The sequence below is a fragment of the Equus quagga genome, chromosome 9, assembly GCF_021613505.1.
Source record: "Equus quagga isolate Etosha38 chromosome 9, UCLA_HA_Equagga_1.0, whole genome shotgun sequence".
NCBI classification, from domain to species: Eukaryota; Metazoa; Chordata; class Mammalia; order Perissodactyla; family Equidae; genus Equus; species Equus quagga.
Window position 1 is genome coordinate 18525013 of NC_060275.1, and position 27525 is coordinate 18552537.

Here is a 27525-nt window from a genome sequence, read left to right on the forward strand (position 1 = left end):
GGGGAGGAAAAAAAGGAAGATTGGCAACAGCTGTTAGCCCAGGGCCAATCTTCCTCACCAAAAAACAAAAAAACAACAAAAAAAAGACACAACGAGGAATTGCAAAGAAATGCTATCTTTTTTAAAAAACAGAAAAATGATTTTATTGCAGGCAAGGAAAAAATTGGAGAAATGGCTATTTTAACTTTCTTCAGTCATTAATTTCACACACACATATATTTCATTTGACTGTCATGGGAAATATACAAACAAATAAAGAAAAACCATAAATTCATCAAATCCAGTGCCAACTAAGCTCAGTGTGTCAGATTATTTACACTCACATACATTAGCAACCCTAATGATGACCTGAGTTATCTAGGTAAGATTAATCGGAGAAGATCTAAAAAGTGTTTTAGAAAGAGAGGTAATAAAAAGGGTTAAAATAAGTGAGTTTAACAAGTTCATCTTCATTTACAGTCTTAATACAATTCCTTCACCATGTTTTAAAAATTGTAGGTTTTACAATAGAAACTTTAGTTTACATTAAAATAGGATAAAGACAAATCTAAAATTAAGGTGTTTTACCAACAACCCAATCAAAAAACGGGCAGAGGAGATAAACAGACATTTTTCCAAAGAAGATATACAGATGGCCGATAAACACATGAAAAGATGTTCAACATCACTAATCATCAGAGAAACGCAAAGCAAAACTACACTAAGATACCACCTTACGCCTGTTAAAATGGCTATGATCTCTAAGACTAAAAAGAACAAATGTTGGAGAGGGTGTGGAGAGAAGGGAACCCTCATACACTGCTGGTGGGAATGCAAACTGGTGCAGCCTCTATGGAAAACAGTATGGAGACTCCTCAAAAAGCCAAAAATAGAACTACCATATGACCCAGCCATCCCACTACTGGGTATCTGCCCAAACAATGTGAAATCAACAATCCAAAGTAACATATGCACCCCTACATTCATTGCAGCACTATTCACAATAGCCAAGACATGGAAACAATCCAAGTGCCCGTCACCCAATGACTGGATAAAGAAGATATAGTGTGTGTATACACATACACACACACACACACACACACTGGAATGCTACTCAGCCAGAAAAAGAAGACAAATTCATCCCATTTGCAATAACATGGAAGGACCTAGAGGGAATTATGCTAAGCGAAATAAGCCAGTCTGAGAAAGACAAACACCAGATGATTTCACTCATATGTGGAATATAAACAAATACATGGACAAAGAAAACAGTTCAGTGGTTACCAGAGGAAGGGGGAGGGGGTGGGCACAGGGGGTGAAAGGGAGCAGTTATGTGGCGACAGTCAAGAAATAATGTACAACTGAAATCCCACATTGATGCAAACTATTACGAACTCAATAAAAAAAAATAAATCAAATAAAATCAAGGTGTTCTAAAAGCTATTCATCAGACTTGAGAGGGCTGATGCATCTTCTATGGTGACTCTCACAAGTTCTAAAGCTCTGCATCCAGGCCTATGTCTGGCCTTGACAGTCCACTAAACCATGTGCCTATAACCATTTTCAGAAGCGATTCATCTGCAATCACTCAGTTAAAAGGCATTTTGCTGAGCTCCTACCAGGCACTAGGGGTAGATCTGTGAATAAGAAGACACAGTTCCTGCTCAAAGAGGCAACTAGAATATCGTGTGCTCTATGCCATGACGAGAGAGGTACACACTTTTCAGGGAGACCTGGACAGAAGAAGTGCGGTTCCCCAGAGGAAGGCAGACTAGGCTGAGACCCAAAGGCAGCCAGGGGTGGTGGTACATTCTAGTTTTGTTTTGGGGGCTGGAGGGGTCTAGTCAACAAAGGAGAGAAGATAATCAGAGAGCAGCTGTGCATGGTCAGTCACGGATCGCACTATACATTTTTGAGTGGGCGACAAATCCGGGAGGGAGACAAGGTTGAGAAGGACCTTGTAGGAAAAGCCTGAGGGCAAGCCAATGTCAACGAAGATTTTTCAGGGCGTTGAAGTCTGGGGCACAAGTCTGTAGTAACTTGGGTAAGAAATGCGAGTCACCAGGAGAGTCGTATTTCTTCGCTTAGCCCATTGTAATCATTTCACTATCTGATTTCCTCAGATACAGCCTTTTAATAAAGACACTTATTATCAACTGTCCACCAAAGAATGCTGCAGTATTCTGTGAAAACTGAATTATGAAAAAAATTATTCTTGAATTAAAACAATTCTTTAAAATAGTTCTGGAAGGCTGGAAGACTTCTGCCCAGCCAAATAAAGTTAAGGATAAAGAACCACAAATTCTCAAACAGTACAGATAGGTTGAAGAGGTTACTGGGGAAACAACTCTTTTTCCTTTCCTAGTTTTTCTCTTGCTTTCTAGAAGTCACACGCACTGGAAAGGAGGCACTCCTTGAGTTCCACCCAGAGCTCTGCTGACATCCTTCCTGGCTCACCACTTCATTGATGGGGATAGTCATGCCATTGATTTCTCCCTAAACTACATGTGAACTTGAACTTGGATTAAAAACCGCATTTTTCCTATGTTGCTTCTGGACCACTGATGAGCCAGCATAGCATAAGTTATATCTTTTGCTTTTGGTTACTTCTTTGGGACACTGCCACCAAAGGTGGTAGGTGTAAAAAAACATATGATGTATTTTCTCAGGAATTCCCTCATTAGTTTCACAACTCTGTGAGGTAGAGAAAGTAGCAATTATCCCCTTATATGGATCTATCCCCTCAAAAGAGACTTCAATCTGCATGATAATTATTAATGAAGATGAACAATTTTTCATATATGTTTTGGCCATCAGTATTTCTTTCTTTGTGGGCTGCCAGCAGTCACGTTTCTACAGAGGTCACATGACACTCTGGTCCCGAGAGAGTGCTATGTTATCAGGTACTCCTTTCTTAGGATGTGTAACATAAGGCAGGTAACGGGTGCTTTTTAGGGTATTGCTACCAAGATTCTGATCACCACATGTAACCAAGTCCAAGGTGGGTCCCAATTTTTTTTTTTTTACTACAAATAACTAGGGTAGTTAAAATGGCTTACAATAGTTTTAACAGCTATGGTCATTCATCAAAAGGAAACAGTAAAAAACAAATTAATTAAAAGAATCAACTAAGCCATTTCCTTTCCTATTTCCATGGGAAAAAAAAATTACAACAAAGAAGAGTTCAACATCATCAGCATGTTTGGATATTCATGCTGTCCTGGGAACAATGGGCTGCTGTCCACACTGGGCAGTACAAAGCTGAGCAAGGACAGCTGATATTCATGAGAACCCAGTTGGGGACTTAGGAAGGATTGGCCATTCATTGTTGTAGATTCTGCAAGCTTTCTCTAAATCAAACAAAACCTAGCCCACCTTCCCTACCCAGAGACACATGCAGAATATCTTTGCAATTTCTAAAGATGAAAGAGCTACTGACACCACCATGCATCACACTGCTAGTATCACTCGTTTAAAAACCATCATTAGCAAATTTCTTTCAGAGTCTATTAAAGAGAAAATTATCTCATCTAATATATTTGCTTTCATTCCATATTGAAAATTACACAATTCATTGATAGTTACCTCTTTGTCTTGGCTGCTAGGGAGCCCATGATTTCTAGAATAATTTTTCCTTTTCCATGTTTCAATACTTTGTTTCTGCCTTTTCTTTCATATTAATAATTTTAGGTCTTGCTGTATACTATGATTTAAAAACAAGCTGCTTTGAATCTTCTTTTTGCAGTGGTTGAGATTTAACTAGTGTTTATTTGCTATCATCAAACCAAAAACTGCCGAGTGAACAAAACAGCCATCAATTCACTGCAGCCCTGAGGCTGGTGTGAGATTAGAATGAACAGTGATTACTGAGTTTGCAATGCTCTCATGTGTTTCTAATTATATCAAGGGGTGCTATATAAATTTTCCAAAAAGGAAAAAAAAACATTTTTGAGAGAGCTTCCAAGTTAAATGATTAAAGGGAATAAAAAAAATCCTTTTTTAAAATTAAACTTAAAGAAAACCTGAAGAGAAAATTGCACAGCCAATTTGTTTGCTGTTTTTCATTCTAGGTTAGTCAGGGGAGGAAGATGAAGAAAGGGGAAGTATTATAACCACCATACATAAGACAAATCTAGGAAAAATAACCTCTGCTTTCTACTCCATGAATTTATGTAAACAATATATACAAAATAAGTTAGTTCATATGTATAAGAACAGAACGTGATACAAAGACCAGAGCTGCGTTATAACACGCAAACTCCAATGGGCTCCCATGCTCTTTAACTAACTGAAGAAGAATCCTGTTGTACTACACAACCACACGCTTTTATTGATATAAGATGTATTTCCTAATCTTGCCCCAAAGAGCTGCCCCGTTGAGACCTAACCGCAGAGTGCGAGGATGTGTCCCGGGCCATCGCATGGTACTCACATTAAGCTCGGTCGGTGCCACTGAGTGGTCCGGTTGTTGTGGTTGACGTAGTAAGTTCGGCCTAAATTGTCCACTTTTTCTTCCCACCCGGGGGGCAGAGGAGGGGGAGGAAGCTCCTCCTGGTGCTGAGACGCTGAGTCATTGGAGTCAACAACTTCCCACCCATGCTGCGGAATAAAGTCAAATGGCAGAGCATGAGGTTGGCTCTTCAGATGTACGGAAAGGACAAGTGCAGTGTGGTCTGTGTCCTTCTTCCTGGCTCCTTTGCACTTGGCTCTTGCAGTGGTTTCATGTAGCACGTTTGAAGAAATTCCCCAAAAAGGACAAAAAAAACAGTTCTAGAAGAGTCTCAAAAATATTTTGAGCAAAGGCCAATTAATTGTGCTGCCTACTACGATGACTGCATTGCAGGGAGCAACACAGGTTTGGACACATACAGTCTGTTACGTTACTGAAGTCACATTATATACTCTTTTCGTATTTCGTATTCGTTATTTTGACCTGAAGGCTTCTAGAGCCGTACAAAGCCATGCCCATGACATGGGTCATGTCACAGCTGCTGTCTTTTCAACACCTCCATAAGGTAAAAGGGAGCCGGTAAGATGAGCCGTACTGGATGTATGTTCCAACAGAAATCTCAGCATGGGTGATCAGGAGGCCCAGGGCTTTATAGCTCCCCACCAAGGATGGCACCACGGCTCGCTGTGGAGGGAGAGCTCCCACTCTGCATCTAGTACCATCACGGGAGCCAGAAGTCTGGAAGCTACTGCTTTCCACTTAAGCGCTCCCCACTGGCTGCCGCCACATAAACAGGCTTCATGGTACCAGAGTGAGAGTTACATTTTTGCAACACATATTTTAGGCATTAAGTATTCCTTCCTAACATCCCCTAGTAAAGTCACTGGAAAATCAAGTAATTCACTGGTTACTGCAGTTGGAAGGCTAGAAGAGTGTAAAAAATTCCTTGGATTTGAGATAAAAATCTGTTGATGTGCTTATGAAATCTTAACATTCATAACTGCCTACCACCCACTTGACTCCTCCTCACATATACAGAGAGATGAAAGCTCACAAACGAAATACTGCCCGGAAATATGACCTCCCGGTCTGAGAGGTGTGGTTAACTTGCCCATAACATATTATTCATTGTATCACGTATATGCAACAGCTGCAAACAGATGTGCAAATAAGCCATAGAGAGGCCTTGTTTAATGGACATTTTCAGAACAATAGGAGAATTTGTCTAACAAAAAAGCACTGTCTGAAGTGTGTGCTGAGAAGGTACAACAGGATCCATGGTACAGGTATGTGACTAGAAAGTCAAAAGGCAGCTATGCCATGAGGAAAAACAAGAAGATTCCTCTGGACAGCTAATTCCAAAACGGCATTTCTAGAAGAGAGCTTCCTCATGCATGCTATCGCCTGTGGGCCAAATGAGCAAGAAACTTGGAAAAGCTTTTCTAAATCGTTTTATCCACTTTGAAGCAATTCCAAATGCTAAGAGGAATTTACAAAGAGCTGGAAGTCCAAAGAAATAAGAGAATTAAATATGCGAGGAGAATTTCACACAGGGGTTGGTGCTATCAATTAAATAGGGGAATAGCATTTTATAAAGAGAACTCTCTTCAATTGTTGGTGTTGTGCTATAAAATGAAGTCCATGTTTTGTACTAAAACAAACATTGGTAGATTATCAAAGACAGATTCGTGGACACACAAGTTTTTTCATATTTAAGCTTCACAAACATTTCCTTAAATTATAAAGTCTTAAGGTAAAATATTAATATGATCTCAGGCAGGGAAAACAGACCAAGGCCTGGGGTCTTACCTCCATGTCATCCCTCTGCTCACTGTTTTCTTCATCCTGACCTCCATTTTTCGGCATGTAGGCCATTTTCAATCGCAAAAATCCCTTAACTCGAGATTTATGACTGCATAATGTAAGAAAATTGGTTATAAAGGATATGACCGGGTTATATCTTGTATTATTTATGATGATTTTTTAAAAAGCTGAAATAGGAAAAGAAGTTGAAATCTTCCTCAGAGAAAACCAGTATCCAAAGCATAAAGGACACCTGTACCCCAACGCCTTACCTTCTTGGTCTGAGGAGAAAATCCTTAAATGTATAGGGCCGCTCCATGGTCGGATCTTCTGTCTATAGGAAGAAAACCTAATTAAGTTTCAATCTTCCTGAAAGTTTCGTATTTTAAATACACCAGACTGGATTACAGAGAATACGGTTTCATGTTTTACAATGTGGGAATGCTGACAATGGAGTTGGTTCCACAACCAGTACTTGACAATTAATTAAACATTTTGTAGGTCACAGAACTTTATCTACTCAAGATCCACTAGATGTCACTATCAACTTCCGTTTTCAGGCGCCAAGCCCAGCCTTAAACAATGACAAAATTATAGTCGTCATGGCCAAGTGTAATTTCTAACTGCAGGGTGTAGGCCTCAATCTCACACTGCTGATTAAGGCTGGAGAAACAGAGGCCACTGATTCCTTTTTGTCCTATGACTCAAGAAACCTAAAAATGGAATTAACAGGAAAATATTCAAGATCTAATCTGCGAAGGCAATTTACTTGATTTATAACATTAAAATATCATGTCGGCCTAAGATAATTGAAAGATTATCTCCTCCACAGAGATAGTCCTAGGAGGCACCATCAATGGGGCTTTTGCTGGTGCTTATTTCATGAAGCTAGGGATCTAACTGTGATATTTATTCATTTAAAAAGAAATCAGTATTAATTTTATTCTGCAAAACCAGTTCAAAGCAAGCAGGAAATTGGAAAAATAAATGTTACTATTTCATTAATTTTTAAACACTATATTTGGTAAAAGTTCAAATACCTAAACTCTAATTAAACACAATTTAAAATATTTTTTTAGCAAGAGAGACAAACTACAGTACCACAATTTATTATATCAGATGGGAGGAGTGTGTGTATATGCATTTATATTTGAAATTATCTGTCATTCCTTGCTTTAAACTCTCAATGGCTTCCTATTCTGCTTATAATAAACTGAAAATTCTTTCCTATGACTTACGAAGTCAAATATGATCTGGCTCCTAACCACCTTTAACCTCACTGTGAACCAGTCTCTCTGTCCACCCCTTACTCCAACCGTCCTGGCCTCACCTCTCCTCTGCACATATGACATCTAATCCTGCCCTAGCAGGTCCTTCTGCTGGACAGCTCTGTCTCCAGATGGCCACGGCTGTCTCCACATTGCCATCCAGGTCTGAGATCCCAGGTCACATCCTCAGAGACTGCATCTTAAAGCACCACCATTACCTCCCCTTGTCACCCTCTATCACAGCATCCTGATGTATCTTCCCCCTTTTCATTGTCTGAAATCATCTTTTTCATTTATTTATTTACTAATTTATCATCCATCACTTTTTTTTTTTTGGAGGAAGATTAGCCCTGAGCTAACTTCTACCACCAATCTTCTTTTTGCTGAGAAAGAGTGGCCCTGAGCTAACATCCATGCCCATCTTCCTCTACTTTACATGTGGGACACCTGCCACAGCATGGCTTGACAAGCGGTGCGTAGGTCCGCACCCGGGATCCGAACCGACAAACTCCAGGCCGCCAAAGCAGAACACACAAACCTAACTGCTGGTGCCACTGAGCTGGCCCCCCATCCATCACTTCTACAATGTAGGCTCACGAGATCAGGGACTTGGATTTGCTCACTATTGTATTCTTGGCGCCAAGAACATAGCCTGACACAAAGTAGGCACTTGTACAAGTAGCTGTACAAGTAATTCATCTCACCTACAGGAAATTATCAAGGCCATGAAAATTCACCATCACTGAAGAAAGCCAGTTATGGGCACACCTCATTTTACTGTGCTTCACAAGTATCGAGTTTTCTACACGACCCTCCACCAGCAAAAAGATTGCAACTCCCTGATGGCTCAGATGACGGTTAGCATTTCTTTTAGCAATAAAGTATTTTTTAATTAAGGTATGTACATTTTTTTCTTTAGACATAATGCTATTGCACACTTAATAGACTACAGTATAGTGTAAACACAATTTTTATATGCACTGGGAAACCAAAAGTCATATGACTTGATTTATTGCGATATTTGCTTTATTGTGGTGCTCTGGAACCAAACCTGCAATATCTCAGAGGTATGCTTGTATATTCTCTAGACTGTTCTCACTAAGGTAGTAAAGGACACTTAGATATTTTGGAAATATTTTCTAAAAAAAAAAAAGTTTCCAAATATACATCACTTATAATGGAAAATTTATTAATCAAGTATACTAGTGCTGGTATTTTGTCCTTTTTTCATTTGTTCAACCAACAAATAATTTTAGAATGATACTCATGTGAAAGACATGTGGGTACAACATGGTACCTTCCCTCAGGGTTACAACCATGTAGAAGGGGCCATCATACCAACAAATGACCAGAATCTAAAGCAGAACAAATCCACTGATACGCAGGTTACATTCTGTGAGACCTGGGGAGGAGGGAAGAGACTGATTTTGACTTGAGGATCAAATGGTTTTCAGATGTGTAGTCAGATCTGGAAGAATGGGGAAGTTCTGATAGGTGGGGAATTGGGAGGAAGGGCAGTTCAAGCTGAGGAAATCAACAGCTTGAGCAAAGCTACAGGATCATTAGCAGGCCTGAGGAATCTGGGAGCAGCAGAGAGCACCTGAGCACCTGCGAGTGAACAGAGGACACCAGAGCTGAGAGGGACTCTGAAAATGAAACTGTCCATCCACTACACAGTTCAAATGATCAACACCACGCAGATCAACAGGCAGATCTCCTCGGTCTGTGTCCTGAGTTTGTTACTTACAGAGCCACGTGGGCAAAGGCAAGTTCCTGCCCTCTCTGTTCCTCATGTCCTGATCTACAAAATGGAGCAGTAACAGCGTCTTACACACAGGATCGTGACGATTGAACCAACCACTTCAGCTGGTGTACACAAAGTCCTCACGAGAGTGCCTGGGACAGCTGAACAACGACCAGAAGCAGCAACAGCCAATTCTACATTTTCTCATCACTTGTGAGTAGTGCCAACTCAATGTTATGCAGGGCATTACAAAATGAAAATTCACCTGCACGAAAATTCTCTGAACAAGATGGTGATCTTATAGATAACTATAGGGTTCTCCTGGCATTACTGAGGTTCCAATTTGATCATATTCTCTGAAGAAAAGTCCTTGGAGACTGCCAGGATGGCACTGAGCATGTTCCTGGCAGAAAGCCACCTCAAACAGATTGATGCTAACAGTATTATTGGCCAAAATGGATGCTGCTGTCTCCCGACCCACAGCATGAGCATTCAAAAGAAAATCTTTTGGATACACAGTGCTTATCTTATAAAGATTCACTGCTTTCAGTAAAACTGAAATCACAATGACATATAGTGAAATAAATAGTTTTTGCAGCCAAATGGAAGAGAATGGCCTTATCAGGACACTAGACTCAAGCTGGATGCAACCACCAAAAGCACCCCAAGCCTTAGGCTAAAGGCCCACCTACCCCAGGCCTTGACCACATCACACATCAGTACTGGGGACCCAAGGTCTGGGTCCAGCACTGCCACCAATCTGCTGAACAATGGTCAAGTCACCTCTCTCTCTAGGCCCAGGTGTCCTCATCTGTAAAATACAGGGAGTGGATAAATGGTCTCTAAAGTTCCTCTAAGCTCTGTGATACTGAAATCTGTACATGCGAGAGGGAACCATTACCAGGTTATCAGCCAAAAATATAAGAGGGGTCTTTATCATCTGAGTTACCTTCAAGCAGAGGGAAGCCACCAAACAATACCACCAGCCTGGAAATGCCTTGCTCTAGGAACACAGATTCTCAAGTTACCCACAGTTGCCTTCAGTAGCACTTAACTAACACAGAAGAAATTCATGTTTTCAAAATAGCTCTCTACCTCAGTGCATCCCCATGAATGCAGAGGTTTTGTAGCTGGGCAGGGGTGAGTGTGCTGGGGGTTCAGTGGGCAGGAGACACGCACCTAACAAAGGAAGAGGGGTAACAGGCAAACACCCATCCGAAATGTCATCCTGTTGTTAACACAAGTCTTGGAGTTATTTTTCTTCCCAAATAATTAGTAAAGACAAGCCATAAAATACTGCATGAACTTTTAGGCAATGACGCACTGAATTTAACAAACACATGTAAACATGACAGTTTAACAAAAAAATCAACACCTATAGTAGTTACAGCTGAGTTTACTCTTGGTGCGCCAACATAAAAGAAAAAAGAAGAGCTGTTTCAGCTGTAGCACAGATGTCAGGCTGGCAGGGCAACCACCACCTTTCTAAATGATAGCTGTCTCCTCCACATGCCCCCAGCGCATCATGCTGCCCACATCTCCCAGGTAACATGCATGTCACCACGGCCGGTGGTGCCTCTGCTCAGTCAAAGCACTAGGATGCTGATTCACAGAGCTGGATGGAAACTCAGTATCATCTATGTGAAGGTGTTTGTCTTACAGGTGAGAAAACACAGGTCCAGAGAGGATTACTAACTTATTAAGGTTACCAAAGCAACTCGCCCATCTCCCAGATCGCAGCCAACAATTCCAGAGAGATCTTTGAAAGCCTGACCTTTAGAGACTTCCGTGAATATAAATATATGTTTTCTTAATTCTTGGACCTGCATAAAGGGTCAGACCACTAACCTTACTCTCCCCTATTCTCTCTTCTTTGACTCATGCCTACTCTCAAAAATAAAAAAAACAAAAGAAACATTAAGCCGAGTGGCAAATTTAGAACAGAAGCAAAGGAAACAGGAGCTTCTACCATTCCAGACTCCTTGTGTCCTATTTTCTATCCTGTCTTCCCCCCCCCCCCACAAAACTGGGAGGACTGAGTCTGAGGGCCAAGAATGAAAGTGAATCACAATTTTAAGCTTATTTTCTTTCATCTGGAAGCATTTGATAAGTATAAAGCACTGAGGAATCCACGATCAAAGGGGGTAAAAGAAGTTTGTTTTCTTTCTCCTTGTCACTCTTTACTCTTTCCTGTTTAGGGGACAAGGACAGAGCTGACACTGGCCTCCTCTGGTCCACTGTGGTGGACAATCAAGGTAGTGACTCTAACATGCAGAGTGCGCCCCAGCTTCACACAACCCTCCCTGCCCCATCCCTCTGCTCCCGGCGGCCTCCTTTGCTTGTCTCCCTGGCGGAGCTCCCACTTGGACTTTCACACAAGACCCAGCAGGGCATGTAATTAATCCAGGGACCCAACATCAGGCAGTGGGCCGAGGAGGACCCGTGTGTGCCAGGTCTGAGATGCTGCAGTGGCTCTAACTTTGCAGTGTGCATCCACAGAAGGGTCTGCTCCTAAGCCAGTCCACCAAGACGGAGGGTCACTCTGACCGCCTAGTCTTCCTGGTAGGCTTCCCAGGGTCAGGGAATTTATAGCTGCAAATAAGGACAGCTTAGGAGAGCCATTCCTAAGAATTTAAAAGCAAGGTTTTACATTGCGAACACCAATATCCACTGGCAAGTGCACCAACAGGCCTCTAGAATTTCAGCAAGGGAAGAAGGTTCTTCAGCAAACATCAATTACCAGGTCTAAAATATTTCTTTTGCAAAAACACACATGCAAAAAAACCCATAAAATAGGATAAATTATTAAAAATAATTTCCTAACAACCATGAGAGATTGGCAGTGTTTAGTTCTGCTGTCTGGAATCTTCTCCACTAAGCTCCTGATACAGAGATGAACTTCACTGAAATGTTGGCAACTCCTTAGAACAGCATCAAGGCAGGGACGATCCTTTTTTAAAGGAATAAAGGTTCATGGTATCTTGGGGCAAAAAGATAAAGCTTCATTCCTGACTTAAAATGTCTCATAAAAATAAGTGCATGTAATTTGTCAACATAGAGGCACAGCAATTAGGAATTTTGCTAACAGAGATTTAAAAAATAATAATAAATTACTTCTATCTTAATTTCTGTGAGTCAAAATTTCTGAACCTTTTCTTATTACTTAAATTACACATTCTTGGTATATTAGACACATAGAACTAGAGAGAACAGCCTCAGGTAGGGAAAAACAGTTGAATGAAAAATCACCAAGTAAAACTGGTAGGTTTGGGAACCCCTCCCCTGGCAGTTCCCTCCAATGGCCACAATTATTATCCGAGGAAAAGAGCATCCAGAATCATGCATTTTTAAATCTAAGCCAGGGAACTCACATGTACCATTCAATATGATGCCATTTGCCACATGTGCCCTTTTAAATTTAAATTTTATTAAAATAAAATTATAAATTCAGTTCCTTGGTCACATAAGCCACATTTCAAACGCTCAACTAGCACACGTGGCGACTATAACAGGCGGCACTGCTAAGCCACATGAAGGAGGAACTTGCTTCCCTGATTTTACCACAGAGATTAGAATCCTTCTTATCAGCAAATATCTGTTGAAGGAATAAATTCTCTATCAGTGAATGGGGCTGCATAAAATTAAGTAATAATCAAACACCCAATCAGATCCCTTAAACCTTGAAAAGCTTTGGGGAGGTTGGCAATGGCAACAGTATTTACCATAGTACTGCTCTCCATTATCTTCTCTCATTACTGAGACTATCTTTCTAATTTACCTAAAATTTGATTTTGACAAATATTGAACCTATAGGTCATATATAACCTGCTGTGACAACGGTCATGTAGTCATCAAGAAAAGAGCGTCCATTACTTACTCCACAAAGTACATGCAAATGCTAACATCCATTTTACACAACCACACTGTGTTATCACACAAAATATAATGGCATTGTGGGATTTTCTCACGAGTGTCCTACACATATGACCAAATAAACAGTCATGCACCTCATAACGACATTTTGGTCAATGATGGACTGCATACACGATGGTGGTCCCATAAGATTAGTACTCTATGGCGTAGGTGTGTAGTAGGCTATACACAGGTTTGTGTAAGTACACTCTACGATGTTTGAACAATGACAAAATTGCTGAACAACACGTTTCTCAGAACATATCCCTGTTGTTGAGTGATATGTGACTGTACACATGAAAGCAGCACCTCAAATGCTGGGCCCAAAGGCCCCATCCATTCAGAACATGCTAGTTGGGTTCCACCACCACTTAGAGGATAAAGAATGCACCTTCATCCCTCTCCTTTTTCTTCCTTTGTGGTCCATCTGCCAGACTGTAGTTGGCTCCACAAAGCTAGTCAATTTTACGTACTCCAATGTAAACTAATCTTTAGGCAGATGCGAAACTGGGAGGTCCCATTACTCAACTGGCTCAACTCATGAAAAGTACTCAGTCCTCCCTGGCATTCACTGTTCCACTCTCTTTAAGCGGCTGGTTTCTAATCTAGCCCTGAGCATTGGCACCACTTCCTTCTTTGCAAGTTCACTCTTGTCTCTATCCAAATCCAAAGGTGAACTATTCCCTCTACTGACTTTGTCTCTGAGGAGGAACATTCTTCTCTTCTCTTGGAGTCCCACCCAACCTCTCAAAACCAATCTGCACTCAATCACTCAAACAAGGGATTGCTGGACCAAGCTATTTAAACATTTCACTCACACCTCTTAGAGAATATTAGTTCATAATTTGCCTTGACTGAAATGCGGTTTTTATGTTAGTTCTGGAGAAGAGTGGTTGGGGACACCCACCAAGGAATTGGCCAACCAACCAACATTGTCTAAAAGCGTGAGGACGTTACAGCTTCAACCTGAGGAGCAAAACGGAAGGCCTACTGATGTAGAAATAAGTGAGGAGTCTTCCCCTGCTAAGGTTGAGATACCCAGATCCTTTCAATGTCACTTTAAAAGAATAATCAGGTTTCTGATAGCTTATAGAAGTAGTCTCATGCACCCTCTGCAAGCAACCTACAGCTTCAGGTTTTCATATAGAAACAAAGATACTTTAATAATATCACTTTTGCTTCCAATCTTTTGGAAGGGAAATGCACTTGAAATCTTCTTTTCTCAAGAGCTCCCATGAGTAAATAAGAATAAATCGCTTGCTATCACATTCCTTCACAACATGTCTTCAAAGTCTCCCGGGTAAGACACAGTCTTTCTTGGTATTTAACATACGGTAACAGCCAAACTTTCAGTGCAGTGGTAGGCTTACACTACGTGGTTTAAGTCATTTTAGTTCAGACTACTTATGCCATTTGCTCACACAAAGCATAAAAAAATATGTAACAAAATGCCCTTGGAAGGCAGTATCTCTGACTTCTTCTCTCTTAGGTGCTATTGAAGCCACTTTATGCTGCCCAGGGGAAGAAGGGCCTGGAGGAGGGATGGAACAATCTGGAAAACCCAAGGTGGAATATGAGATGATATACTTTTCACCAAGTACTCCAGGTCTTGTCCCCACATTCTTCTATCTATATTGCCCTGGAGCATGCAGGTGACATTTCTAACCTCAGTTACTAGTCAGCAGCCTCAACTGTTCTGCTTCTCATCTGAGCACAGAGAAATGATAGCAACACCCCACATGCTAGCTCAGTACAATTTTGGAAGGCAGCGTGGGCGTTTCCAGTTGACAGGTTCACTCAGAACCAACAGTATCTTTTCTTTTGTCTCTGTGCTGACTGAGAAAGCCATACACCCAAACCTGGGCAACACCAACTTGGATAGATGCAGCCCAAGAGAAATAGCACGTGTGATTCTAGACAAAGGAAACCAATGTTTGTTTAGACCCAAAGGATGAATCTGTAAGGAAAGACATTCCATTGACAAGAAGGAGAGGTTTGACAGAAGAAAGGTAGCTGTTTTGTATGACGTGACAAAGCAAGACTAGCAGAAGAGCAGGAGAGAAAGGAGCTGGCAATGCTGACAGGCATACCTGGGTGATTCAGATACACCTGATTTTTACAATTACGGTATCTCCTTCCTATCCCCTTGAAAGAACCACTTTCTAGAAAGGAACAGGGCCAGACTATACTCTCTTTATTTTAGCCTTCTCCATTATATTGAGAAAATATCGCTCCGAAAATATACCTAACTGCAAACAATCAGAAACCATTGCTCACAGCACGCAAATAAAGCAGGTAACCATCCTTACCGGGAGATGGCTAAGGGGCACGTCCACCTGGCCCAGGAAGTCGTCTCGCGTCTGTTGAGGAGAGAGCAAAGAGTTAATATGTTTCCATCTATTCACTGAGTGTCAGCATTCTTAAAAATGTTTCTTTACAGATGGAGACAAGGCTGGAGCCTGACACTGGAGCGCAGTGGGGCTAGGCCCAAGGCAGAAGGCCCAGATGAGGTACAGACACCTGTCGCCTCGGAGACAGGTGAGCCCAAGGTCTCATACATCTGGATCTTTAGCTGCTTGAGATACTGTTGGGTGTTTCTACCCAACAGAGCAGAAACAAATCCTATCTTGGGCCTGAGGAGTCTGTGATCAGTAACGGGAGGGACACGGGGGACCAGGGAGAGTTTGGGGGCACAACTAGTCCAGTTTAAATAGAAGGTGGAAAAGAGATGCTGGGAATACTTTAACCAATACTGATCAAGTGCTTACAGAGCTCCCCGAGAGCTGAGAGTCTAGGGAAAGAGTATAGAGTCTAGTTATTAATAAATCTTATAAGTTACTTACAAAAAAAATGGCCTCAAACTTTCAATGTAGTATGTACACTGCTTCAGAATCCAAGTTCATGGGTTAATTACTGGTTAATTTTTGGACACGTGCTTCCTCTCTCAATCTACCACACAGCATATATCTTTCTGACTTAAAGAGACTCATTCTGAAATTCTGCTAACAGCTATGAATGGTGGTAACATCTAACAGCTATGGTGGTAATCATCTCGCAATATATAGGTGTATCAAATCAACACATCGCACACCTTAAACTTACACAACATTATATGAGAATTATCTCTCAATAAAGCGTGGGGGAGGGGAGGTTTGGGGGAAGTTGGCTCTGAGACAGAAAAAATAAATAAAAAAAAAAAAAAAAAGAGAGAGACCTAGTTGAAATTCATTTGGAGAAGCTCACAAGTCCCCTTTCAGACTCTGGGAGTTACCCGGGTAGTCATAACTCAGGTTCAGGGGCCACTGGCCTGGACCACAGGGCATCCGACAAGTCATGTCTACACTGTGTCCTGCTGTTAGAGTGTTTGTATCACAGCCTCTGCCATTTAGATGACCTGAGGCGCAAATCGGAACAGGACGACTTCTTTTGCCCTCCTAAAAAAACATGCAGTTGCTTCTACCATATTCAAAATGCCTAAAAGCTGGAAAGCTGTTTAGCTGTAATCAGACTTGTCCCACAGCTAGCTTGAGGAAAAGCCCACAAGACAATCCAGATCGCCTGACTCCAAATACTGGGCTCTTATCTTCACTCTTTGCTGGTTTATCACAAAATTTCCCAATTTACAGAAACTGCTCCTTAAATGTGCTTGAAAAATTTCTTGCATTTAAAAAGCAGCAGCAGGTAAATATCAACGAGATTTATTGAAATGATTTGCTCCAGGCTTAGGATTTCCTTTTAGGCAATTTCAAAAATTCGATTACCTAGAAAGCTCTGTCTCCTCTAAATGATGCATGAAGGATAATGAAAATCAAAGTCACCACTGGTCGGGGGGTGCACAAAGCAAGAGACCAGCCCCAGGCCTCATGACAAGGTTCTCCTTTCTTCTATTTTCTCAGCTGTATCTGCTGCAACCTGCCACAGAGACCCCTCATGTAGCACAAGGCTGGACGGTGCCAATAAAGGCCGCATATGTTAACGAAAGCAGCACCTTTGCTGTGCAAGGAGTTAGGGAGCATTCCAGGTCTCAACGTGGCTGATTTAGTTATAAAGCTAGTATAAAGGTCAGTTAATTCTACAATCAAAAAGCAGCAATATGTTGACTACTAACCAGAAATTGTCTGTCTACCTCATGTGAACAGTGTGGTACTGCCACTTGTCTCCTCTCCCCTTGGCTACCGGTGCGCATGCCAGGAAGGACAAGAACACAGGTGCAGCCACGAGGAGGAGAAGGCAATCTTGCTCAAAGTTCTGGGTTTGATGGTGACAAAATGAAGGAGGGTGTGCTGGTATGGCAGAATCCCCACCCTTGGGTCCCAGAGAGACGTTTAAGGCCATCACAACATCGTTAGGTTTTCACTGTCACAGGATGACATCACACCACCATTATAAAAATATATCAATCAATTTTTAATAATTCCCATTACAAAATTATATCCATCAAGCACCACGTTAACTATAAAAGCCTACAAAAACCAAAATAGTTGCAAGTCATACAGTGAACACTGGCATGTCTTGTGCTTATTTTTAAGTTGTAAATGCTGTCAATTTCAATCTCAATTACCTACTGCACCATTCTAGAGGTTGAAAATGTGCAGGTTAGTAACACAGTTATAAATGTTCCCTTCTGACAAGCCATCAAATATTTTTCCAACATAATGACAACGCAAAACAAAGTCCCTGAAATGTGTTTATATCAGGTGAAACACAAATCTATATTTCATTATTGGAAAAGTGAAATAAATACACCAAACACTGTCTCTCTCAGAGCTCACTCTCTAAACAATGAATGATTACATTCAGGACTGCCCCTCCTCCCGTTAAAATAACGATTCACTTTTATATAAGGAAGGGAACAAGTGTGTGCCATGGTCATAGAGGTATGTGCCACCATGTGTGAATGCCACTGGAACCCGAAGCCTGGGGACTATTACAACAGCTCCAGTGAAACCCTATTATAGCCCTTGGGCATTTCCCAAGGCTCCCTGTGTACAGGCTGGGCCACAGCTGCCCCTACTAAAGAGGACACCAGGCTTAATTGTCTTCACAAAATAAGTGAGGGTCAATTTCTCAAAGAACACATGCGTTCAAGAAACCAGACAGACTTTTGCTCTTTAGGTTAGACCTGTACTTGAAAGATGTGATCTGAGTCTTACTACATGCAGATGACCACAGAGGCCGTGGGAAGAACAAGGCTGGGAGACTGGGCATTTCACATCAAAGCTGAAATGGAGAGCAGACCGTGTGGGGAGAAAAGCACTGGAAGTAAGGGGTGCTCGCAGGTAAAGTTGGGGTCACCAAGGCTCATTAGGAAAGGAAAACTGAGCCAGCCATGATGTTCTAGTGGCTAAAGTTCAGTGCTCTCACTGCTTCAGGAGCCCAGGTTTGTTTCCCAGTCACGGAACCACACCACCATCTGTCAGTAGCCATGCTGTGGCAGCAGCTCACAGAGAAGAACTAGAAGGGCTTACAACTAGGATATACAACCATGCACTGGGGCTTTGGGGAGGGAAAAATGAAAACAAAGAGGAAGAGTGGCAAGAGATGTCAGCTCAGGGCAAATCCTTCCCTTCCAACAAAAAAAACAAAACACCATAGGTGCCAGCCTGGTGGTGCAGTGGTTAAGTTCACATGTTCCGCTTCAGTGGCCCAGGGTGCGTCGGTTCAGATCTGAGGCATGGACCTATGCACCACTTATCAAACCATGCTGTGGCAGGCATCCTGCATGTGAAATAGAGGAAGACAGACATGGATTATTAGCTCATGGCCAATCTTCCTCAGCAAAAAGAGCAAAATTGGCAGCAGATGTTAGCTCAGGGCTAATCTTCCACCAAATAAATAAATAAGTAAGTAATAAAAAAAGGAAAGGAATATCAAAAAGGATTGGCAATTCTTAGAAGATAAAACAACCCAAGTGTAACACTGGAGGCTATATAGTAAGGCAGTGTCTTTAAACTGTGAGTTGCAATCCCACTAGTAGTTTTCAAGGAGCATTTTTACAAAATTATATAAAACAGAAAATATTAATGGCTCACATGAAATATAAATACTGTTTCAAGAAACTTGTTTCTGTTACATACATACTATGAATGTGTGCACTAGATTGTGACCTAAAATCAATTTCTTTTTGTGTGCCGCCATCAAAAGTTTCAAAGCCACTCAACCACAGCAAATGAAAACCATTCGGTAATACCAATTACCTAGGGTTTCATCTTAGAAATCATTAAGTAATGACGTCCCAGAAAATTATACTTAGGATTTCTCAAAACAAATTGAAGACAAGTACAGAGGAATTAGAACATGAGCTCAGAAAAAAGAATTTAAGGTAAAGATACAGTATGATTAGATCTTTGTATATTACAAATCAAAGTAAACACTACAATTCTAACACTAAGCCAGAAAAACAACCTTCACTTTCCCGCTAAACCATTAAACAGAACTTCTTCATGTGCTGCTTCCTTTCAAAGCACGTGGCCCATGCTCAGGCACCAGCACTGACTAGACGGGGAAAGACATTCTATTTTTAGAGTGACTTCGGAAGCATGCACTCCAAATTATCTAAATAATGAATGGCTTGAGAAACTTTTACAGAAGCTTTTAGACAAAATGTCACAAATACAGTAACTCTTCAACAGCTTAATGTCTGCAGAGTCACCCGAATGTCAAGACACATTTAATTTTAGGCACCGTCTCATTCTTCATTAAAGCACGAAGTTGGTTTTGTCATCACATACAAAAGCGAGGAGAATATTCTTGTTTCTCGTTCCACCTGTGATACACTCAGCCTCTGTCGTGAGGACAGGACTGCTGGAGCTCAGGAAGAAACCGAGAGCGAGGGTGGCCTCCACCCACACCATGAGTTGCATAACCCAAAGTTTCACCACCTGCGACCTCTGGCTTTAAGGTGAATTGTTTCAAAATATGTTGATACTGAAGTTACTTTAACCAAATAGTCCAGCAGTATTCTACTGAAAATAAAGAAAAAAGTGCAACGATGAAAGCCTCTCTGAACAACATGCACTTACCAAAATTCACTTGAAATGCACCAGAACACAGAAAACATAACTCATACTTTTCCTAAAAACACATACAGGTTTCACAGTTCCAACCCCTCTGCCACTTAAGTGTTTAAAGGTTCGGGACAAGAACTCTCATTCACTAAAACAGAGTAAGGTGTGTCCTGGAGACACTGGCTCTTATTTATAACAACAAACAAGACCTCCATGTCAACAAGATGTCAGAGCAAACTCAGGGGACTTTTATAGGCTCCCGTAAATCATGCTGGGAAGGCAAGCCGAATGAAACCATGCTGGCTGATGCGTGATCATGAAGACCATCTATTTTAAGGGACACTTTGCTTGAAATTCAGAAGACAAAACAGAGGGACAGACAGAGCAAAGAGCCACGGTGCTGGCCAAGAATAAATGACAGCAGCTCCGCAACAGCAGCCCAGCTCTTTCATCCAGGAGCAGAAACAGACTGGTACTGACCGGGCTGCGAGAAGTGTTTTGTGGGCTCAAAGGGAGTCCCAGCTGCTGCGGGGATGGGGTATCACATCAGGGGATGAGATGGGCTCGTGGTCCCCTCCTCCCTCTGCTGAGTGGAGGTGACTCAGGAACACTCAGTTCTCTCCCTGCTCCAAACATAAGCATATTCCAGGCCAAGGGTCAACTGAGGGTCACAGGTATTGCAGCTTTTTGCAACAGGAGCACTTGATAATCTAAACTTAAGATCCAATAAACTCCAGGGGGGCAAACACTGGGAAAGAACTTTGGGAACCAGAGAGACACGATGTGAGCAGCACTGCTGAGCTCCCTGGCTCCTTCAGGCAGGGGTCACCCACAGGTAGACTGCCCTCTACTGGGCCAGGCCCTAAAGGTACAGAGACCACGTGCCCTTATCCCCTGGGGAGAGAGGCTAACCAGCTCCGTGCAACAGAAATATAATGCGAGCCACATACAGAAGTTGAAAATTTCTAAGTCACATTTAAAAAGTAAAAATAAACAGGTGAAATTAATTCTAATATGTATTTTAGTTGACCTGATATATCCAAAATATTATCACTTCAACATGTAATCAATATAAATATTATTGCTAATACATTCTTCTTTTCACACTAAATCTTTGAAATCTGGTGTGTATTTCTTGCTTACAGCACACCTCAGTTTGGACTATGCACGTGTCAGGTGCTCAGCAGCCACAGGTGGCTAGTATCTGCAGCTCAGGACAGAAAGTCGCCACATGACACAGTAGCCACCACACATCAGAGGCATGCACAGAGCGCCACAGGAACACTACAGGAGAAGTGATTAATTCTGCCAAGGGTCAAGGGCACGGATGACTTAAGGAAGGACATGAGCTTCAAGCAGGGTCATGAAGTAGGAGCTTTCCAGGGTGGATGGGGTGGGAAGGGAATGGCAGACAAGCAGAAGCATCAGGCTAAAGCTGTGAGGTCCTGAGCAGAAGGCCTGGTGGGGAGCCGGTGGAAGGTCTGTCTGTGTAGTGGGATGTAGGGAAGGAGGGGCAGTGGGAAGAGAAGATGAGGCCGGGTCTGAAGGGCCCCCCGTGGCTTGCTTATGTGAGAGGACGGCATCCTAGGGGAAGAGAAGACACACGAGGACGTTAAGGAGGGAACAAGTGGCAAGGACTGCATTTTAGAAAGGTCCCCTGACAGCTGGAGGGAGAATTTATTGGAGGAGAAGACTCTAGAGGAGAAAGAGTGCTCAGGAGAGTGTTAAGTTGTTCTGATGAGGCTACGTGAGGGTCTGGACCACTCGGGATGACAGAAGACGCAGTGTTCACTCAGAAGTGTTCTGCTCCTGGACACTCCTTGTCAGCAGGGAGGTCTGCTCCCTGTGTGATGAGGGGATAATAAGACTAGGTATGTGAAGTCCTTAAGACAGCGTCTGTCAGGAATACTCAGGAGCCAATGTCACTGTTAATAAAGCGACAAGGACAGCATCGTTGCTGATGGATAGCGACCAGACGCAAACGTGGAAGATGGTGGAGGAACCGGCTACAGAAGGGAAAGGTGCTGCCAGGACACTGCCATCCCATCCAGGGCAGTGGGCTGCCTGCACGACATGGAGCATCATCAGCCCTACTGTGTGTCCCCCTGACGTTCAGCTCCTTTATTTTCCTATTTGTAAGAAGCCTTCCCCTTCAGCCCGGACATGCTTCGTAACACAGACCTGGGAGAACTGATGACAACCCACAATTGTGTATCTTTTTAGACAAAGGAAGAGGCCCCAGCTTGTCACCTCCACAGGGTTTGGGGTAGGGCCCGGCATCACGATTGTCTGTTACACCTGCTTCAAAGCTGTCCTGCTGCACAAAAGCTCTTGCACAATTGACACTAGCGATTTCTTATAAGGCTAGTTCACCTTCATAAAAAATGCAAATGCAGGAAACCCTGAGGCATGACTGTCATTCCTTGTGAAAGGAATGTTAAATTAATTTGCTGGATAAACTAAAAATTTTTAATGAATATATCTGCTAAAAATAAGGTAAACATTCACATATATTCCATTTGTTACAAAGCAAACTGATCTGAGATTGAACTTCAAAGTTAATTTAAAAGGAGAACGTACCACTGGGTTCATTTAATGACACAATATTGTTTAATTTTGTGCTTCTAATTTTATCGTACAACTGTTTCAATTTCTCAAGATTTCAGGATAATTTTCTCAGGATAACTGTTTCATTTTTCTGCAATCAAATTTTCTGCAAGCAATTTTCATAGGTTAAATTGTAAATGAAAAAAGTAAAGATTCTTCTAGAGTCTGTACTTTATCTCTTAATTTAGCTACCAAAGAATAAACCTTAATAACCTGAAATAATTCACAACAGACATCTTTAGTAACCAATGCAGCGTCAAGGAATGATTTGGATAATGGGGAAAGGTGACTCCAAGCACACCATGGGTTCAACATCAATTTTATAGTTTGATTTCATTTACATGCTTACTGCTAAAAGCTCTTCTTCACATGTCTCAGGGCATTTGAAACCAGAGTCCATCTCCTTCCCTGGCTGACCAATGGGCGGGATGCGTGGAATACCTACTCAAGCAAGCAAGAGATTACACGTAACACAAATGCAGTGTGGGCTCATTCTTGGAATTTTCATGAGTGACAACTCTGAACTAGAGTTCAATAGGTTTACACAAGGACACTAACACAGCCTCAGTATGAGGTCTAGCATCCCACGTAGATCCAGACGTGATTTGTTTCTTTTCTGCTTTGGCCATACTTTGGCTGAAATCTTATCTCTGGCCAGCGGACTCCATCAAAGTTTGCTGGGAAAAGCTCCAGCTGTACTCTGGTGAGAACTTCAAGACCGCAAAGAATAATAAGCTAACGCATAGCTCACCTATCATGTGTCAGAAACTGTTATTAGCAGGTTAAGAAACTTGCCCAAGGTCACTGAGCTAGTAAGTAGGAGCCAGAACGTGAACCCAGGTGTCTGGCTCCAGAGTCCATGTTCTCACCACTATGATATAGAGCCTGTAACTCCATATACCAGGGTCTTAAGGGAAACCATCAACAGGCTCCCCTCTCACCCTCAGAAAACCCTAGCTTGATATGCTGCAGTCACAAATGCCACATGCCCTCAGGTTTACAATGCCAGGCACAGTTCTTGCAAGCTGTAAATTCCTAAGGAGCATAACCTTGGAAATACTTGTCTTGTGCATATTCTTACGTGTGCCCTTCTTTCCTTATCTATATTTTAATACAAAAATGAAATGAGTGAAGTATAACTTTGAAGGAGAAACAAAATGGAGCTGAGTAATTTTTATTCTTTTACTAACCACTCCCTCCCAATACTTTTTAAAGTAGAGTTCTTCAAACTGGAACATGCACACCCTTGGGGATATATAAAGACTTTCCAGGGGTCTTGGACATGGGCAGTTTTAAAGAAATCATTTTCTAGATCCTTCCACATGTCCTCTTCCCTAAACCGGATCTGCCTGAGAACAGTGTCTGTCTTCTCCTGCCTCTCTTTTCCTAAATCACAATCTCCTTCTCCGACATTCCAAAGAAAGGCGTAGGAAGCAACCCATGGCACATTTTGCTGGGTATAAGATCCCCTGGAGCACAAACAGCTCAGAGCACATGAAGGAGATACTACTTTACTTCACCTAGGCAACAGGCTCATGGAATGACGATGTCTTACATATCTACCATCCATCCACTGAATCTTCTCAGTCATTGGATTTAAAAAATGAAGTCAGATCTTTTAATGACAGGAAATACGCCTGATATGGCTGACTGTTTCTAACAATAAGAACTGATTTTGTTAATTCAATTTTTATGGCAGATATTTTCCATAAAATGAGTCATCTCTGCAATCACAAGATGAAAAAATCCAAAGTAGTGGATACATTATGATCTATTTTTAACGCACACATGCAACCCTCAATACACTAGAAATCGCATCTTTTGCAACTCTGGATTAAACCTGAGTTACTGACAAATTAGAAGATGTCAAAAATGTGTGAGAAACAATTCCTCAAAATTCTTTACAGGGTTTACTAAGCAAAAATGTCTGGAGAGCCTAGTTTAAAGCATACAATCTATCATAACGCCCGGTTATTAACCAGGGTATTATGACAAAGTCCCCCTCCAAACTCAAGTATTTAAAGCTTTCTCTTCCAGGGTATAGGATTTTTAGACGGCAGCAATGAAAACGAAAAGTTCCTCCTCTACATACAATGTTGGTGAGAAAATAGCCTGGAAAGGAAAACTTCAAAGCTTTGTGAAAAATTAAGCAAATGATTACATATATCTTAAGAGTAAACCATTTAAAATAAGGAATTTGAAGGATGAGGAGAAATTTACATCAACCTACCGAGGACACACTGGAAACAAGGCCCAACTCCTCCTCCTTCGAGTCTCTTTATGACAGAGTAACACCAGCAGGTACCTGAGTGAGGTCCTCTGAGCAGAATGAGCAGGACTGAAGTGTGGAGTTAATCAGGGGCTCTCAGGCCTGGCTGGACATTAGAACCTCCTGGGAAGTTCTAAAAACACTGGTACCCAGACCTCACCCTGAGACAATTACATTTCCGGTAGAAGGGCTCAGACACAGGCATGCTTGAAAAGCTCGCCAGCTTATGCTTCTGTGTGGCCAGGGTGGACAACCACTGAGCAAACCTCTCGATTTTCCTTGTTCACAAAAGAGAAACTGTAACTACCTGTTAAACTGGTAGAATTACACCGATTAGCAAACATACTAAATTGCACTCTCTGGGAGTATAAAATAGCTTGTTTCCTGCCTCCCCTTCCCCAGCTCCCCTCATTTGTGTCTGTACTGTCGTCCCAAATGAGAAATAGCTGGGCCCATTTACACACATTGGTAAAAACAACTGCCTGGGCCGGGAATGTGGATGAGATGGGGGAGAGGGGTGCCTTTTTGGCCCCCCCCCCCCCGTTTGGAACCCCAGCCCTCTGGTCTGATAGGGCTAGGATATTAATAGGAAAAAGCCTCACAGGTGCATAGACAAAACACAGGCATTTCACCGGTCATGGCCAAGGGTTATCTGCCTGTCACTCTAATACGGGGCCTAAAAAGGCTAATCCCATTTCAAAACAGAACCAGAGAATGTCATCCTTAGGAGGGACCTCAAAAATCATTTAGTGCAACAAACATCTGAGACTCATCTCTCTCTCCACCTCCCTCAAGTGGTTGCTCACTCTGCCTAGTTCTGAACATCATCAGTGACGAGGAGCTCAATACGTACTGGGTCCGCGGATAGGGTATGTTTTGGAGGCGTATACTCCTAGTTTAAAATCCCTTGTCTACCGAGAAGTAGCTGAATCAACAAAGGCAAGTTTCTTAATTACCACCAAAGGTCAATCTTCTCATCCATAAAACAAGAATTAAAAAAACTTGACCTTGCATAGTCAATAGACATGAAATGGGACAACTATATTTCATAAATGTTATTCCTAACCCAGGGTTTCTCAACCTCAGCACTGTTGGTATCTTGGACAAGGTAATTCTTTGCTGTAGGGGGCTGTCTATTCTATGCTTCGTAAGGTTTTTAGAAGCACCTCAGCCCCTACCTACAACATGCAGTAGCAACTCTTGCCCCCAGTTGCGACAACCAGAAATGTCTCCAGATATTGTCAAATGTCAGGGCGTGGGAGGGAGGGAGAGACGGGACTGAACTGCCCCTGGCTGAGAACCACTGGCCAACTCCTCTTCCCTCGCTATGCTCTGTAAGGTGTTCACGCCATCTTTGGGCAATTCTGTAAGAATGTTCTGGCGATCTGGTGTTCCTCTTTCTTGAACTCCCACCTCCTTGAAGCACCAAGGAAGATGGAAGAGTAACTTAAGTCTCTATAGCTAGAAAGTGGGAAAGCTGGGATTTGAACCAGAGTCTCTCTGACTCCCAACACATTTGTCTCTATAATACTGTGTTATTTCTTAGAAGCTCATCTCTCTACCTTGGGCTGGGATGGCTTAATCACTTACTTGAAGAAAGTTATCATGTCCTTATCCTCCAGGTGCTTTCCTTTCCACCCCCCAGACTATTTTTAAAAAAGAAGGGTCTGCAATGCTACATGCACTATACTATTTCCTAATTAACAACTACGACAGAGAGTGTGACACAGCTCACTTTGTGGCTGCCAGGAAAACCCCTGAGAGGCTGGGCTCCTCGCCTGACTAAGCTGTGTTTAAATCAACAGCAAAAGCCACGCAGTTATCAGGAAGGAACTGAAGCTCTGGGTCAAAAACGTCTCCAGAACAAGGAGCCATGCTGCATAGGGCTATAACTGGGAGCACACAGTGGGGCTGGCGTCAAAGCCAGGGAGGCCCAGGAACGCGGGAGAGAGAATGTGAGCTTACAGTAGCTAAAAATTGCAGAGGAGAAAAATGCCCCAAAGACTCCTTTCAATGTCTTATCAAACCTCTTAATCAAATCACCAAAGACAGCACTAGCAATCTAGCTGCCAAACTTGAAGTCTTTATTTACGTCTCGAAGGTAAACCTGGGAGAAGAGAGCTGTGGCTTTTTCTAAGAATCACGGGGGACCACCACTCAAGTGCCCCACATGCTGTGCAAGCAGCGGATGTACATCATGCCATCTGTAAGACCCACCAGCGCCAGAACTAGGACGAGGCAGCAAGGCCTGAGAGCAGGGCTGCCCAAGGCTCAGAGGAAGGGCTTGCTTAAATTCTGCACTCCTGGATGCCTCTCTCGCCCCTCCTCAGTCCCCGTCCTGAAACGCAGATTGGCAAGCACTGTGTGCCCCGCACAGATGACTCAAAAAAAGAGTGATGCACTACCTTTGAGAAGTCACAGTGTAGATGCACGTGTGCTAAATCCCAGGTGTGCATCTGAAGTGTCCCAGGGCAAAGAACCCCCAC

General features: G+C 42.3%; 1 protein-coding gene across 10 annotated transcripts in view; it reads right to left on the reverse strand.

The window, feature by feature from the left end:
• Positions 1–27525, reverse strand: part of NEDD4L (NEDD4 like E3 ubiquitin protein ligase) — a 337485-nt gene that overhangs the window by 65961 nt on the left and 243999 nt on the right. For all 10 annotated transcript variants that reach the window (XM_046671962.1, XM_046671960.1, XM_046671961.1 and 7 more), the window contains 4 exons: positions 15466–15516; positions 6505–6566; positions 6239–6341; positions 4412–4578 (listed from right to left, as the gene is read on the reverse strand). In XM_046671962.1, the coding sequence (XP_046527918.1) occupies positions 4412–4578; positions 6239–6341; positions 6505–6566; positions 15466–15516 (383 nt within the window). The remainder of the gene's footprint in view (positions 1–4411; positions 4579–6238; positions 6342–6504; positions 6567–15465; positions 15517–27525) is intronic.